The sequence below is a fragment of the Emys orbicularis genome, chromosome 6, assembly GCF_028017835.1.
Source record: "Emys orbicularis isolate rEmyOrb1 chromosome 6, rEmyOrb1.hap1, whole genome shotgun sequence".
In the NCBI taxonomy this organism is placed as follows: Eukaryota; Metazoa; Chordata; order Testudines; family Emydidae; genus Emys; species Emys orbicularis.
The window spans coordinates 107,686,069-107,699,237 of NC_088688.1; the positions used below are offsets into that span (position 1 = coordinate 107,686,069).

The 13,169-nt window shown below is 38.9% G+C and overlaps 1 protein-coding gene across 8 annotated transcripts in view; it reads left to right on the forward strand.

The window, feature by feature from the left end:
• NFIB (nuclear factor I B) overlaps positions 1 to 13,169 on the forward strand; it is a 332,465-nt gene that overhangs the window by 236,634 nt on the left and 82,662 nt on the right. For all 8 annotated transcript variants that reach the window (XM_065406897.1, XM_065406898.1, XM_065406903.1 and 5 more), the window contains exon 3: positions 12,838 to 12,891. In XM_065406897.1, the coding sequence (XP_065262969.1) occupies positions 12,838 to 12,891 (54 nt within the window). The remainder of the gene's footprint in view (positions 1 to 12,837; positions 12,892 to 13,169) is intronic.

Here is a 13,169-nt window from a genome sequence, read left to right on the forward strand (position 1 = left end):
ATTTATAATGCTTTTGACTCCCAACAAAGACAACCTTGTGGTGTATTAGACCTCTGTGGTCTGGATGGACTCTCCTCTGGGTAGACTTCCCAGTATCATGGGCCCTGTGCCCTCTATAACTTCAGCAGACGCTCACATAATAAGGAAAAATGTAACTCATCTATATTAAATACTGTGTGAGTAATGCATAGATAGCATGTATATATAATTTATATATTATATTGAGTGTGAAATATCTACAGTAAATCAGAACACTTTTGCCAAAAACAGTGTTAAATAAAAATCTGCAATTTACCGTCAGTCGTGCTATACTTTACTTCTGTTGAATGTAAACAGATGCAGTGCTAGGACTCATTCCAACTAGATGTCCTAGAGATCAGAAGTTGTGCCCATTCGTCTCAGCAGTCTGAGCTCTGCAAGCCGAGTCAGCTGACCAAGACTCTGAGACTCACTGCCCTGGGTTTTATTTTTTAGTGAAGAAAACTGATCTCACAGTTGTATGATTATCCTCAGCCTAAAAATAGTGTCTTTACTGTCTTATGTAATGGAAAAATGTTATCCCATGAACACTTGTTGCTCAAAGGGCCCAAAATACCATTCAGTGGGTGAAATCCTGGCCCCATTGAAGTCAGTGTGGACATTTCCAATGACTTCAGTGGGGCCAGGTTTCACCCCATGTCTTTAGTTGATCATATCACACAAAAATAAAATACACTTTTTGTGTCTTTCACAATATAATGGCTCTGCATGGAAAAACTTAGTAGTAGGTGAAGGATGTATGCAATTTTGGCTCTGCTACCTTTCTGTTATTGTATCTGAGAACATGGCGTATCTCATTAATCTGTATGTTGCGCAAGGTTTTTATTTCTAACTCTCTGATTAAGCCTTTCACTGTGATAGCATTCTAGCTCATATTTTCCAAGTGCTTCCTTTTACACTACATATCGGACTATAAAAGATTTCTTGGTTCCCAGAACAATTGTACATTACAAAGTGTCGCTGAAATCCACGATATCTCCCAGATGGGAAAGATTATGCATTCGTATCTCATCTTTTCCTACTGAATCTAAAAAGTTTTGGAAAGAAACTTTATTATTTCACATTCATCCACATGTGGCAAGATATCTACATAAATCTCCCATAAAGTACCCGTCGAAGAAGAGATCAGCCAATATTATGAGCTATAGGAAGTGTTGATTTCAGGCCATGAAAGAAATATAAATTTTTTAGCTTTTGTTTTGTTTGATTGTATCCCATGCAAAAATGTATCTTATAAAACAGCAGGAGAAAGTCGTTCAGTTTCCAAAAAGAATAACATATGGGTCTTTATAAATTGTATAAAAAATATTTTAAATAAATAAGTGTTGTGATTTATTTTACATAAACAAATGAGGGAATTTAAATTAAAAAATAAATCTGTACATGGAACATAAAGCTGAAAAGTTTGCTTATTACTCTTTTGGTTCTAGTAAGTGTTTCCTTGAATTTCTTTCATCTATAGGAAAGCTGGATTTACTCCCAGTGTTCCATTTCTTAATTAGGGAAGTGTAAAAACTAAACAAGGGCTGAGTCAGTTAATTAATTTAATTGAGATTACAAATGAAAAAAACATATTACATAATATTGATTTAATTACTACTTTATATTTACCTATTTAAAACACTCTGTAGAAAAGTTAAGAATCTTGACAATGACCAGTTTGGTGACTTTATAGCAGAAGGTTGAGCTATTGCTAAAACAGGAAGTGAACCTGGGAGTGAGTCATGACCTTTGGATTTCTAAATTCCCTAAGCAACACAGAGATAACATACTCCATTAGTGGTGTTGGTGGGGAATGTTTTTCCTTTATTTTTTCCCCCCCCACTTGTGGTTGCCCCGAGTGCTTTTTAAAAGATCCACGAACACTAAAAGTCAGAATCATTTCAAAGTTAACATTATAGCTCAGCAGTTATAGTACTATCATGGAACAAGATAACGTGCCCAGCACAAGCTACATGAGTTCCTTACAAGTACCCAATTAGCTCCTGAAATGGTGTGTTCATGTTAACCAAACCCTGCCTTCTCTGAGTCAGTTCAGCATGTCTCCCAAAGGATCTACTCCTTAATTCTCATTACAGCTCCCTGAAGTAGGGGCTAATGATAGGTAAGCAAAAGGGAAGGAGGCAGGGAGGTAGTTGGCTGAATGGATTTTCACTAGGTCACTGGTTTGAATATACCAGTGGTCTGTAATAACTGACTGTATTGTTTTTGTGGTTGTTCAGTGTACTCAAATGAGTTTGATGGTTATATTCAAATTTCTAGAAGGCAGGCCCACAGACTGACAAATACTAAGACCATTTCAGGATATAATGGATGATACATGGTCCTTTCACAGCATGGTTGAGGTAGATTGGCAGGTCAGTGTTGTGTTGGTAACATTGAACTGCTGCCACAAGTGCTGTGGGTAAATGCCTGACTTCAATTCCTCAAGGTGTATGTGAGCACTAAATTATCTGTATACATTTAGAGCCAGATCCTGATACCCTTACTTACACTGAGTAGTACCTCACTTCAGAGCAGTCCTAATGAACTCAGTGGGGTTACTTGTGGAATAAGAGTATCAAAGTGAAGCCCTTTTAAAAGAAGGAAATGATACAATGGAAGAGATGGTCTCAGTCTCTGTCTGTGAAATGGAAGATGCCCATATTGATATGTACTCTCTCTGAAAATATGTGAAACTCCCTCCTGCCAGCACCCCGTTCACACAAACCAACCTCCTTGCTTTTGGTGCTGCTGTTTTGTCCTTGGTGTAAACTGTAACACATACAGTAATTGTCTAGGGGTTCCCAATAAAAAAAAAGAAAATCATAGTCAACATTTCACAATATTAAGTCTGGTAATCAAATTTGCAGTGAAGGCAGTTCCAAGGAATACAGTGGCCTATAAAAAGTGAGAAAACAAAAACTTTCCCACACATTTACATACTTATGCAAGACAAGGGAAGCTTTACACAATTTTTCAATGTCAGGATTTATGATGTTATTTTAACAAACATTTAATAGAATGAAAATAAAATGTTGCCCAACTTGTACAAGTGATAACCAAACTCTTACATCATGTGAACCAGTGAGGACAATGCTCTTAAAATTTAAGCTGCACGGTGATTTAGAATAATCAGGTGTAAAACTGATAACTTATGCAGTAAAAGAAATTAATTCTGGAAAATTAATTAGAAGACTCTACAAAGTTTATCAGTTAGCTTCTTGAAGTGAAATGCCACAGATGTTAGAAGTTAAGGATCTAGCAAAATTAGAAAAAGAATGATAAACAGTAGTCTTTAAAAGCAGACTGTTGAAGGAATGAACGTTTGTTTTTCTTTATTTCATTTTAGCTGGTCATATTGTTTTCCTTGGTATTTTTTGCTTTTTGTTGCTGTTTCTCTCTCTCTCTCTCAAGCCCTCTTACCCCCTGCATTTCTTCTGTCCCTAACCTTTCCCCTCAATCATGCCTACCATTATAATCTAAGCTGTCAGATCTGTCACTGAAAGGTAGCAGCTATATTGAGAAAACCAGTTAGACTGGTTCAACAGCTACACTAGTGTTTGCTGTCTGCAGTGGCACTGTGACACTAGAGGGTGACATTTGGGGATGCATTGGTACTTTTAGCCTTTCTCACAGTATGTGCAGTCACAGTAATGGCTCTTGCACCTCTCAAGACACTCACCTACCCGTTATGTATAGGCCTGAATAGAGTCAAGTTGGTTCTTGGATGGTGTCAGATCTGTCCGTTCCCTGTGCCTCACCATATACCCCAGCCTCTAGAATAGCAAAGAATGAGAGAGAAAGATAAAATAGAAAACATCACTTTATTTTTATATTTTATAATATGAATTTTTATAATATGAATTCACCTGAAAAAAACAGAGGAGGGAAAGGAAGTCTTATGCAGCAGTCACTGCTTGCAAATGTATTTACACTCATGCACACACAATGCAGTGTAAAAACAATGGAATAAATGAATCAAAAGAATAAAATCAATATACCTACAGTACCTCACTGAGCACCTCTGCCCAAAGGCAACAGTGATTACCATAGTACGCTCTAGGCCCAGAAACGGTCTGACAGTAGAAGCTTTTGACCTTTCATCATGGCATCTGCTATAGTGAGAGCATAGCAAGGTATATCTCCTGCTCCTCACAACATATGTGTATGTATGTGTGTGTGTGTGTGTGTGTGTGTGTGTGTATGTGCGCGCGCACAAGACAGAGCCATTTGAGGAGCAAACAAAAAGGTGAGCAGGTGCAAATAAACTTTAGGCATCTGGTCCAGGGAAATCCAGGAAGCTGTGCCTGGAATTGTACTGTCAGTACAACAATCCATAGGCCTGGCAATGGTATCGGGGGAGAGAGAGAGTGTATGTGTGTGTGTGTGAGAGTGAGTGTGAGAGAGAGCCTGGGTTGGATGGAGGGGAGGCATAGTGCGTGCACGTGAAACAGGATAACTAGTGTGGATGTACTGCACTATAGCAACTTACCCTACTTAAATAATAGTGGTGCAAGATGTAATGGTGCAATTGTCTAGTATAGACAAGGCCATAGATCCTTTAGACATTCATGACACATTGAGTAATTTTAGTCCCAACAAGAGTTATACGTCTTCTTTATTTTGGCTGCCAGCTCCTGTCCTCCGTTGTTGCTTTTTTTAATTACTCTGAAATCTTCTGTCACCATTCACAACAGTTAATTGTATCAGTCAGGGATTTAAGGTGGTAATTCAACAGTTAAGGTCTTGATCCTTGCAAATATTTATGCATGTGCTTAACTTTATTCACTTTGACTGCAATGGGATTACTCTCAGGTATAAAGTTAAGCATATTCATAAGTGTTTGCAGAGTTTCAAATCTTGGCTGAATCTTGACGTCACTCCTCACCCCAACACTCACAAAAGAAGCTCATTGCCCTGAAATTTTGCTTGATTAGTCTTAAACCAGAGGAGGATTCTTTTTTCTTTGAAACAAGTTACGGAAGATGCTTTTAGTTATAAGATATAGAAAAGATATAGTGGGCTTTTTTGTTTGATTTTAATTTGTTCTACTAAACTTTTTTCCTACCAGAACTCAAAACTGTGCACCAACTGCAAAAAGCTTAAAAGCACAAATTGGTTCATTGTGGAATGTGGACATAACTGTCTTTTCGGAAACACGGTGGAATGAGAATAATCAATGGGCTCTCATACTTGTTTACTATGAACTATAAGAAAGAGAGATTACCCTGTAGAGTTGGAGAAGTAATGGTAAAGTATTCCATCAGGAACTGAAGTTGAGGTGGAAAGTGTTGCTACACTGTGTGACATCCCATGCATTCCCTCCCACCCTCTGCTTGCTGTGACAGATGGGAGTCGGGGAGAAGAAGACAAGGTGCTTTTCTCCCTCTGTTCTGGCTTCCACTGTCACAAGCCTCCCACCCACTCTGCTGTAGCGGGTGAATTTCTCTTGGATCTGTTAATTGGATGTGTACTCTTCCTGCTGCTCTTTGGGAGAGGGACCATAACTCCCCCCCCCCCTTCCCAGAGGTGGGGTCTAAAAGAGGGAGAACAGCTTTCTTTTCACTGCATGGGTGTCTAGCAACATTTTCACTCCCTCGGGAAGATGGAGATGATGGCATCTGGTGACACTTCCTCTCTTCCCCAGTAGGGAGGAGCGGTATCAATGAATAATCTTCTCTTCAGTCCCTGAAGTGGGACCCAGCAGATCCCACACAGCTAGGTTCAATTTCTTAGCATTTTCTGAGAGTTGCCTAAGTCCAGACAGAATGAGCAGTGCTCCAGTCATCCGGTTTCAGCAGCAAATCTGAGAATGTGGGAATACTAATCTCCCACTCCAGGGCTGAGGCTCCAGGGGGAAACATACCAACACACTTTGACTCTTGTGTTTCATGCTTTCTATAGAAAGAAAATTTCCAGATGGAGAGAATGTAAGGTAGAGTCTATATGGATAAAAATCCTGAGTCTTAAGAATTTAAACATACTGCTGGCATGCACTTCAGAACAGTGATAGTGAATATAGTGAAGGCTGAGAAATCTTAGGGTTGCCACAAAATCTACTGGAACAGTTATAAAGGGTAACTTGTGCTATCCAGAGATAAATGGTGTTGTTTAGCCATTGGGGTAATGATTTCTCAGTACCATCAACCATGGAACAGTTAATTCTGGAGAAAAGCAGAGGAGAAGCTACATTTGATGTAGTTCTGAGGAACCCACAGGAATCAATCCCAGGAAGTACTGTAAGTGTACCGAGACAATAAATAATGGGAAATCCATTATAATTAGCTTTGAGACATCTATACAGGAGAATCAATCCAAGGGCTAGTGCTGTGAGACTGAACTTTAAGCAGGGTGATTTTAAAAAGACCCAAAAGACTGGTTAAGTTAGTAAGAAGCAGCCTAAAGGAAAAAGTTAGAAAATTCAAATCCATAAAATCTGCATGGAGGAGCTTTTATCTGTCTGAATAAGCATACTTATGCATGAATGTGTGTATTTGGTTGCCAAAAAATTTTATATATATAAAAATTTTTGGCAACCAACTTGAAGCAAATACACACATTCATGCATAAGTATGCTTATTCAGACAGATAAAAGTTTATATATATAGTTTGACTTCTTGGAAAGCAATATATTCATGCACAGAATTATTTGGTGAGAATGTGACAAGACAAAATGGAATCTAAAATCAGCTAGTAGACAATAAATCTGGCTCATGTCTGTCTCCATCAGTTGTGAAGGAAACCCTGCTATTTTTAAATCTAGAGTCCATGAACTTAGCCAAATAGAATGCTCTTGTGCAGAAGAGAACAAGAAAAGATTTTAAAAAGTCTTAACATTTACTATGCCTGCTTACTTTCTATGGCTCTCCCTAAAGTCCTCAATCCTCCTTTAGAAAAGCAATGCTTCAGTGACTCTTTTCAGCCACTGTTTCTGTTGATAATGGTTAAGTTATTGAGTTAGGAACTAAAAATGTATCAGAGGCATGATTCTATTATACTTTGTACACTTTTACCCACCTGTGCAAATCAGAAGGGTAGCACTTTGCACAGGTATAGGGGCCTGATCCAAAGCTCATTGAAATCAAGATAAAAGGCACTGGAGGCCCCATGTGTTCTTAGACTGAACACAAAATTCAAATTAAATACTTGCACTCACTCTTTGCAAGAACCCATAGTCACAAATATGTTAGTAGAATCAATTGGTCAAAACACTATGAATGAATAAATTTGTAAAAAAATCATGATTTGGCAATAGACAATTAACAGAGTAAAAAGCTAAATCATGATTTTATGAATTGTAATGAATAGGTCAACCACGTCTATCTGCAATTGTGGAAAATTCTATAGTAATCTTGTTTTAATATTGGAATTTTAAAAAATAACTAATATAAAAAAATAAAGTTTAAGAATCCTGAAGGTAGCCACATTGGCAGGAAGTGATAGAGTAAGGCTAAAGGCAAATTGCTCTGCAAGAACGAAAGAAATCTCTGTGTGCATTTTAGTGAATGGGAACAGCATGAGACTTTAAAGGTTATTTTCAGGTAGGGCTCAAAGTGAAAAATTCATCCAGTATAAAGTCCATCTGAACTCCCAGCTACCCCCTCTGTATTTTGTATTTATCTGCATCTGCCACCCAATTAACATCTCATTTATCTACACATCTGCAGTGACTTTACCCTCCGACCTCTGCTATGTAAAACCATTAATCCTATGTGCTAGCTTTAATTTAAATAATCATAGACCGCATTTGCAGAAATAGAGAATGTATATTAGAATAATTCTATACTTAGGACCAGATAGTCAACCGTTTATATCCATTAGCATTTATTTGCACAGTGGAAGAAAATCCTTCATAATCTGTCCCCTTTCAGCGCCCCCCCCCCCCCAAAAGTTGACATTACATTGAAACTTAGCTGATTTAAGTATAAATATCATTGTTTTATATTTTTCAGAATGATTACATAGCAGCTTACCAAAAACCGACATGCAAACACAAAGTATATGCATATAATGCAAAGGACTACATTTAAAGCAACATCTCAAATTATTTTAGGCAGTTCAGAAAATCTTCCAAACGTTAAGAGCTATAGACGGGAATACAATACACAAAAGGACTTTGATCAGTACTAATTATTAGTAATTGGTTATAAAGTGCTTCTTGTTATTTATAAGGAACAATACCATATATCTCATTATAGGTTTATTCAAGAAACAGTGGCTTCTCTATAGTAACATCATTCAAACCACCTAGTTCCTCTACAGTCAAACACTCTTTCTTATCATTAGTTCAAGATGTTAAGCCAAAGCTTCAACCTAATGTTTTCTGATCAACCAATAACCTAATATAGCTAGAAATACTAATGAAACATTAATTCCAACAAATTTAAAGACAGTCCAGAACATTAATATTTTTTTCCTGTAGGCTTTGGTAATGTAGGTTAGGCCTGTAAAAATATAAATTTGGAAGAAGAAGAAAAATTCAGATCCCCTTTGTGACATCACACCACTTTTGTAACTAGTTCCTGATCTTTTGGCAATGAGAAAGTAACAATGAAGGGATGGTATAAAGAAGTATTAAGATTCACTGCTGTAGAGTCAAAATGGAAAGGTATCTGATAACTTGAACTCCAGTTATGTCCCTGGGACTGGTCTATGGAGGAGAACTTCCATGCACAGATCTATCTATTCCACACAGAAAGGTGAGTTGGGAGGGTCTTGACATCAGTGACAGTGGATCATCAGGCTTTGGCAAACTGGTGGTGGGTCTGGGTGCGGCATTTATTGTCTCCCTGGCACCCAGCAGAGTTCCCAGGAAAGCTAAGAGTGGTTCTGGGGGCAGCTATGACCAAGGGAGTTCTAGGTGTTCCAAGCTGCCAGAGAGTGGAGGGCAGGCCTGCAGGAGGTCCTGTGTTCCAAGCAAACCATGGGAATTCACAGAATTTGGAGGGGGCCTCACCCTCATGTCCTTTGTGCTTGGGGACTTTAGTTCTGTGATGGAAGAATGCAGAAAAAAATTCCAAGACAAAAAGTTAATGGTGTTTCCTGTGTGGGTTCTGTACAGTTGGGAAACTATCACATCATATGTAGATAATGAGGAATTTAATTTTTATTCTAATGCAATTTCTAATAGCATTTGTATATATCCATTTCTTCTAAAACTTTTGATAACCCTCAGAACTCTTGTATTACATGATGTAGCATTATTTTCTGGTGATTCAGTTTTATGGTATAGATTACCTACTAGAACTTTAACAAGCACTGTACAGCTTTAAGTCTGTATTTTTACTTCTGTGGGTTTTCCCCCTTATATTTTCTTCTATAGAATCAGCTTATATAAACTAAATAAATCTATTTTAGATTCTGACAGATCAAACCATGCCTTCTTGTATAGTAGATTATATATATTTTAGTGAAACCTTAGATAGTGGTAGAGGAAAGGATAATTTATCAGTCACTCATCTTGCATTAAGAGCTCTTGTAGCTATAAAGAAAAGTGATGGGGACTGAGAGACAAGAGAGGTCTGTTTTTCCTTTAGTTTGTTAGACATTTTAATCTACCATTCACAGATATCTGAATTAGTTTGGGAGAGTTGTTTAAATACAATGTAATGATCTTGCCCAGCTAAAATATTAAATTGCCCAAGATAGGACCTGTGGTGAGGGTGAGGAAATTTTTTTTTAAAGCCTCTGCCCATCTAATATAATCTGACCAGAGAAAAGAAGTGACTTCCAACCTCAGATAGTTTGGCAGAAGAAGCAACAAGTGAGGAAACAAACCCATCTCAAGGCCAAACTAGTAACTGCCTTTGGAAAAGCAGAACAAGATAGAAATGTTCTAAAGCATCTCCAGCGATGGAACTGTGGGGGGATGGAGGCAGCCCCAGTAGCTATGGAGGAAGTGTCCCCTGTGTTAAATAGGCAGGGCTGGCTGATGGGCAGCCTATGTACCAACAGCAGCAGCAGCTATGAAGGCAAATTGGGGTGGATTTTGACCCTCTTCCTCCTCCAGGCATAAATATATGTCAGAATTTTATGTTTAATAGTAGCATGTGCAATGACACTAGATATTTTAAAATGACAAGAGTTATCAGCCCTCCTGTTTCCAGATAAAAGCTTGATCACTTGCTACTGGCAGTGTCAGGAAGAAATTCCCCCACATGGTATGTTGTTGAATATTTAAATTCTTTTTGGATTGGGGTACCACTTCCTCTGAAGGATCCTGCATTGGCCGCTCCGAGGGGCAGGACCTATTCTGGTATAGCAATTTCTGTGTTCCCATGCCATACTCTTGTACACCTATGCTATTACTGAGTAATGCTGCATAGTAGGGCAATGGTCTTTTTTTTAATTCAGATTATGAAACTGCTGGCATTTTTAATCTATATATATAGCAACAGATTGTGGAAAGGCTTAATCTTGAATTAAAAAGGAAGTAAAAGTACCTCTGCTTTAGTTTCCTCTCTTTCCTGTATTTAAGTTTTCTCTGATGTTGTATTTTGTAAGTGATATTTTGTGGTGGTGGAGTGAGGGCTCTTGACCAAATATCAAGGGGATCGATATGAAAATCCAGAGGTGGATAAAGAACTGGTTAAAGGGGAGACTGCAGCGGGTAGTACTGAAAGGTGAACTGTCGGGTTGGAGGGAGGTCACCAGTGGGGTTCCTCAAGGTTCGGTTTTGGGTCCGATTTTATTTAATCTATTCGTTACTGACCTCGGAACCGAATGTAGGAGTGGGCTGATAAAGTTTGCGGATGACACAAAGTTGGGAGGTATTGCCAATTCGGAGAAGGATCGGGATATTCTGCAGGGAGACTTGGATGACCTTGTAAATTGGAGTATCAACAATAGGATGAGATTTAATAGTGAGAAGTGTAAGGTGATGCATTTAGGGATGACTAACAAGAATTTTAGTTATAAGTTAGGGACGCATAGGTTGGAAGTGACGGAGGAGGAGAAGGACCTCGGAGTCCTGGTTGATCGCAGGCTGACTATGAGCCGGCAATGTGACGTGGCTGTGAAAAAAGCTAATGCGATCTTGGGATGCGTTAGGCGAGGTATTTCTAGTAGGGACAGGGAGGTGCTGCTTCCGTTATACAAGGCGCTGGTGAGACCTCATTTGGAGTACTGTGTGCAGTTCTGGTCTCCTATGTTTAAAAAGGATGAACTCAAACTGGAACGGGTACAGAGAAGGGCCACTAGGATGATCCGAGGAATGGAAAACCTTTCCTATGAAAGGAGACTCGAGGAGCTCGGTTTGTTTAGCCTAACCAAAAGAAGGCTGAGGGGGGATATGATTGCTCTCTTTAAATATATCAAAGGGATTAATACCAAGGAGGGAGAGGAATTATTTCAGCTTAGTAGTAATGTGGACACGAGAATGAATGGATATAAACTGGCCGTGGGGAAGTTTAGGCTTGAAATTAGACGAAGGTTTCTAACCGTCAGAGGGGTGAAATTTTGGAACAGCCTTCCGAGGGAAACGGTGCGGGCGAAGGACCTCTCTGGCTTCAAGATTAGGCTTGATAAGTTTATGGAGGGAATGGTTTGATGGGATAACGTGATTTTAGTCAATTAGGCATTAACGTGCCATCGCGGGTATAATGAGGGTCCGGCTGTAGAATCTTGCCTGTATGCTCGGGGTTCTGCTGATCGCCATATTTGGGGTCGGGAAGGAATTTTCCTCCAGGGTAGATTGGCAGAGGCCCTGGAGGTTTTTCGCCTTCCTCCGCAGCATAGGGCAGGGGTCGCAGGCTGGAAGATTCTGTTGTGGGTGGGTCAGCTTTTGTGGCCTGCATCATGTGGGAGGTCAGACTAGATGACCATATTGGTCCCTTCTGACCTTAAAGTCTATGAGTCTATGAGTCTATGAGAATCATAGCCATATAAATGTTTAGGGAAGATGTAACTTACATTGCTGCTGTGGGAATGTAGCAAAGAATAGTTATAATAATTTTTATGAATGAGGATTGTATTTATCATCTGCTACATATACATCAGATTGCATTCTTCTCTTCATGCTTTATGCACATACATCTAGAGCAGAATGCACTTCGTTTACTTTTCTTCTGTAGATGTCAATGTGGATATAACTAACAGACAGGATGCGGGGTTTGTTTTTGTCACTTTTGGCATGCTACATCTATTCCATTCACAATGCTCACTGTAGGCAGGACAAGAACACAGGAGTTGCACTATATCAAGTCAGACCATTGGTCCATCAGATAGAGTAATTTGCCTTCAGTAGTGACCAATGCCTGATGCTTGAAAGGAGTACTCATACCAGAGTACTCCAATCGTCCATCTAGTCCATTATTCTGTCTCAACTGTGGCAATACCAAATGTTTCAGAGGAAGATGTAAAACCTACTACCCAAACTCACCTAGCTACTTATGCAGGGTTGCACATATGGGAGGATGGAGGGTATTCCTTCCTGACCTGTGTTGATGTCTGCGCCCTGAATATTTTCCTGGAGGGCATTCTTCTTCAGTTTTGGTTGATCAGCCATCCTGGTTGATCAGCCACCCTCTTTGAGCTCCTCTGAAAATAATATTAAGCATTTCTCTTCTGGTTCTTGTCTTTTTTCTGTTTACTACCCCAATGATCTCTCATTAATATTGGTTTTCTCATACTGTATGAACTGTGTGTATGTAACCAGTTGGCTGTCACACAATATGTTTCTACAGAAATGCCTTCATGTAGAAAGGTAGGGAAATGACCTTATAATTAAATTAATACTTTGTTCTTAAAGAAGCCTCATAAGGATTGTGAGAAACTTTCAAAACAAATTATTAAAACATTTCTTTGATTTCTTTGTAGATTCTGGACAATCAGGAAGTCCAAGCCACAATGATCCTGCCAAGAATCCACCAGGTAAATATGAGTTCCAGGACATGTGCAATGTAACATTGTTTGAGAACAAAGATACTACTGTTAATAGTTAAAAGAGTGCATAATTGGTCAGCAACCTATTTTGCACTGCTAAGTACATATAATCAGGACACACTGTGATTATATTAGCTCTTTTGAAGTGGCAAATTCCTTGATTGTAGTTTCATCAAGATTCATTTAATCACAGGAATTTTTCTTTCTGTTCCTGCTTCTTAAAAGTTAATAAGTGGGGGCTGGGCTGAGGGATAGGAGGCAATATC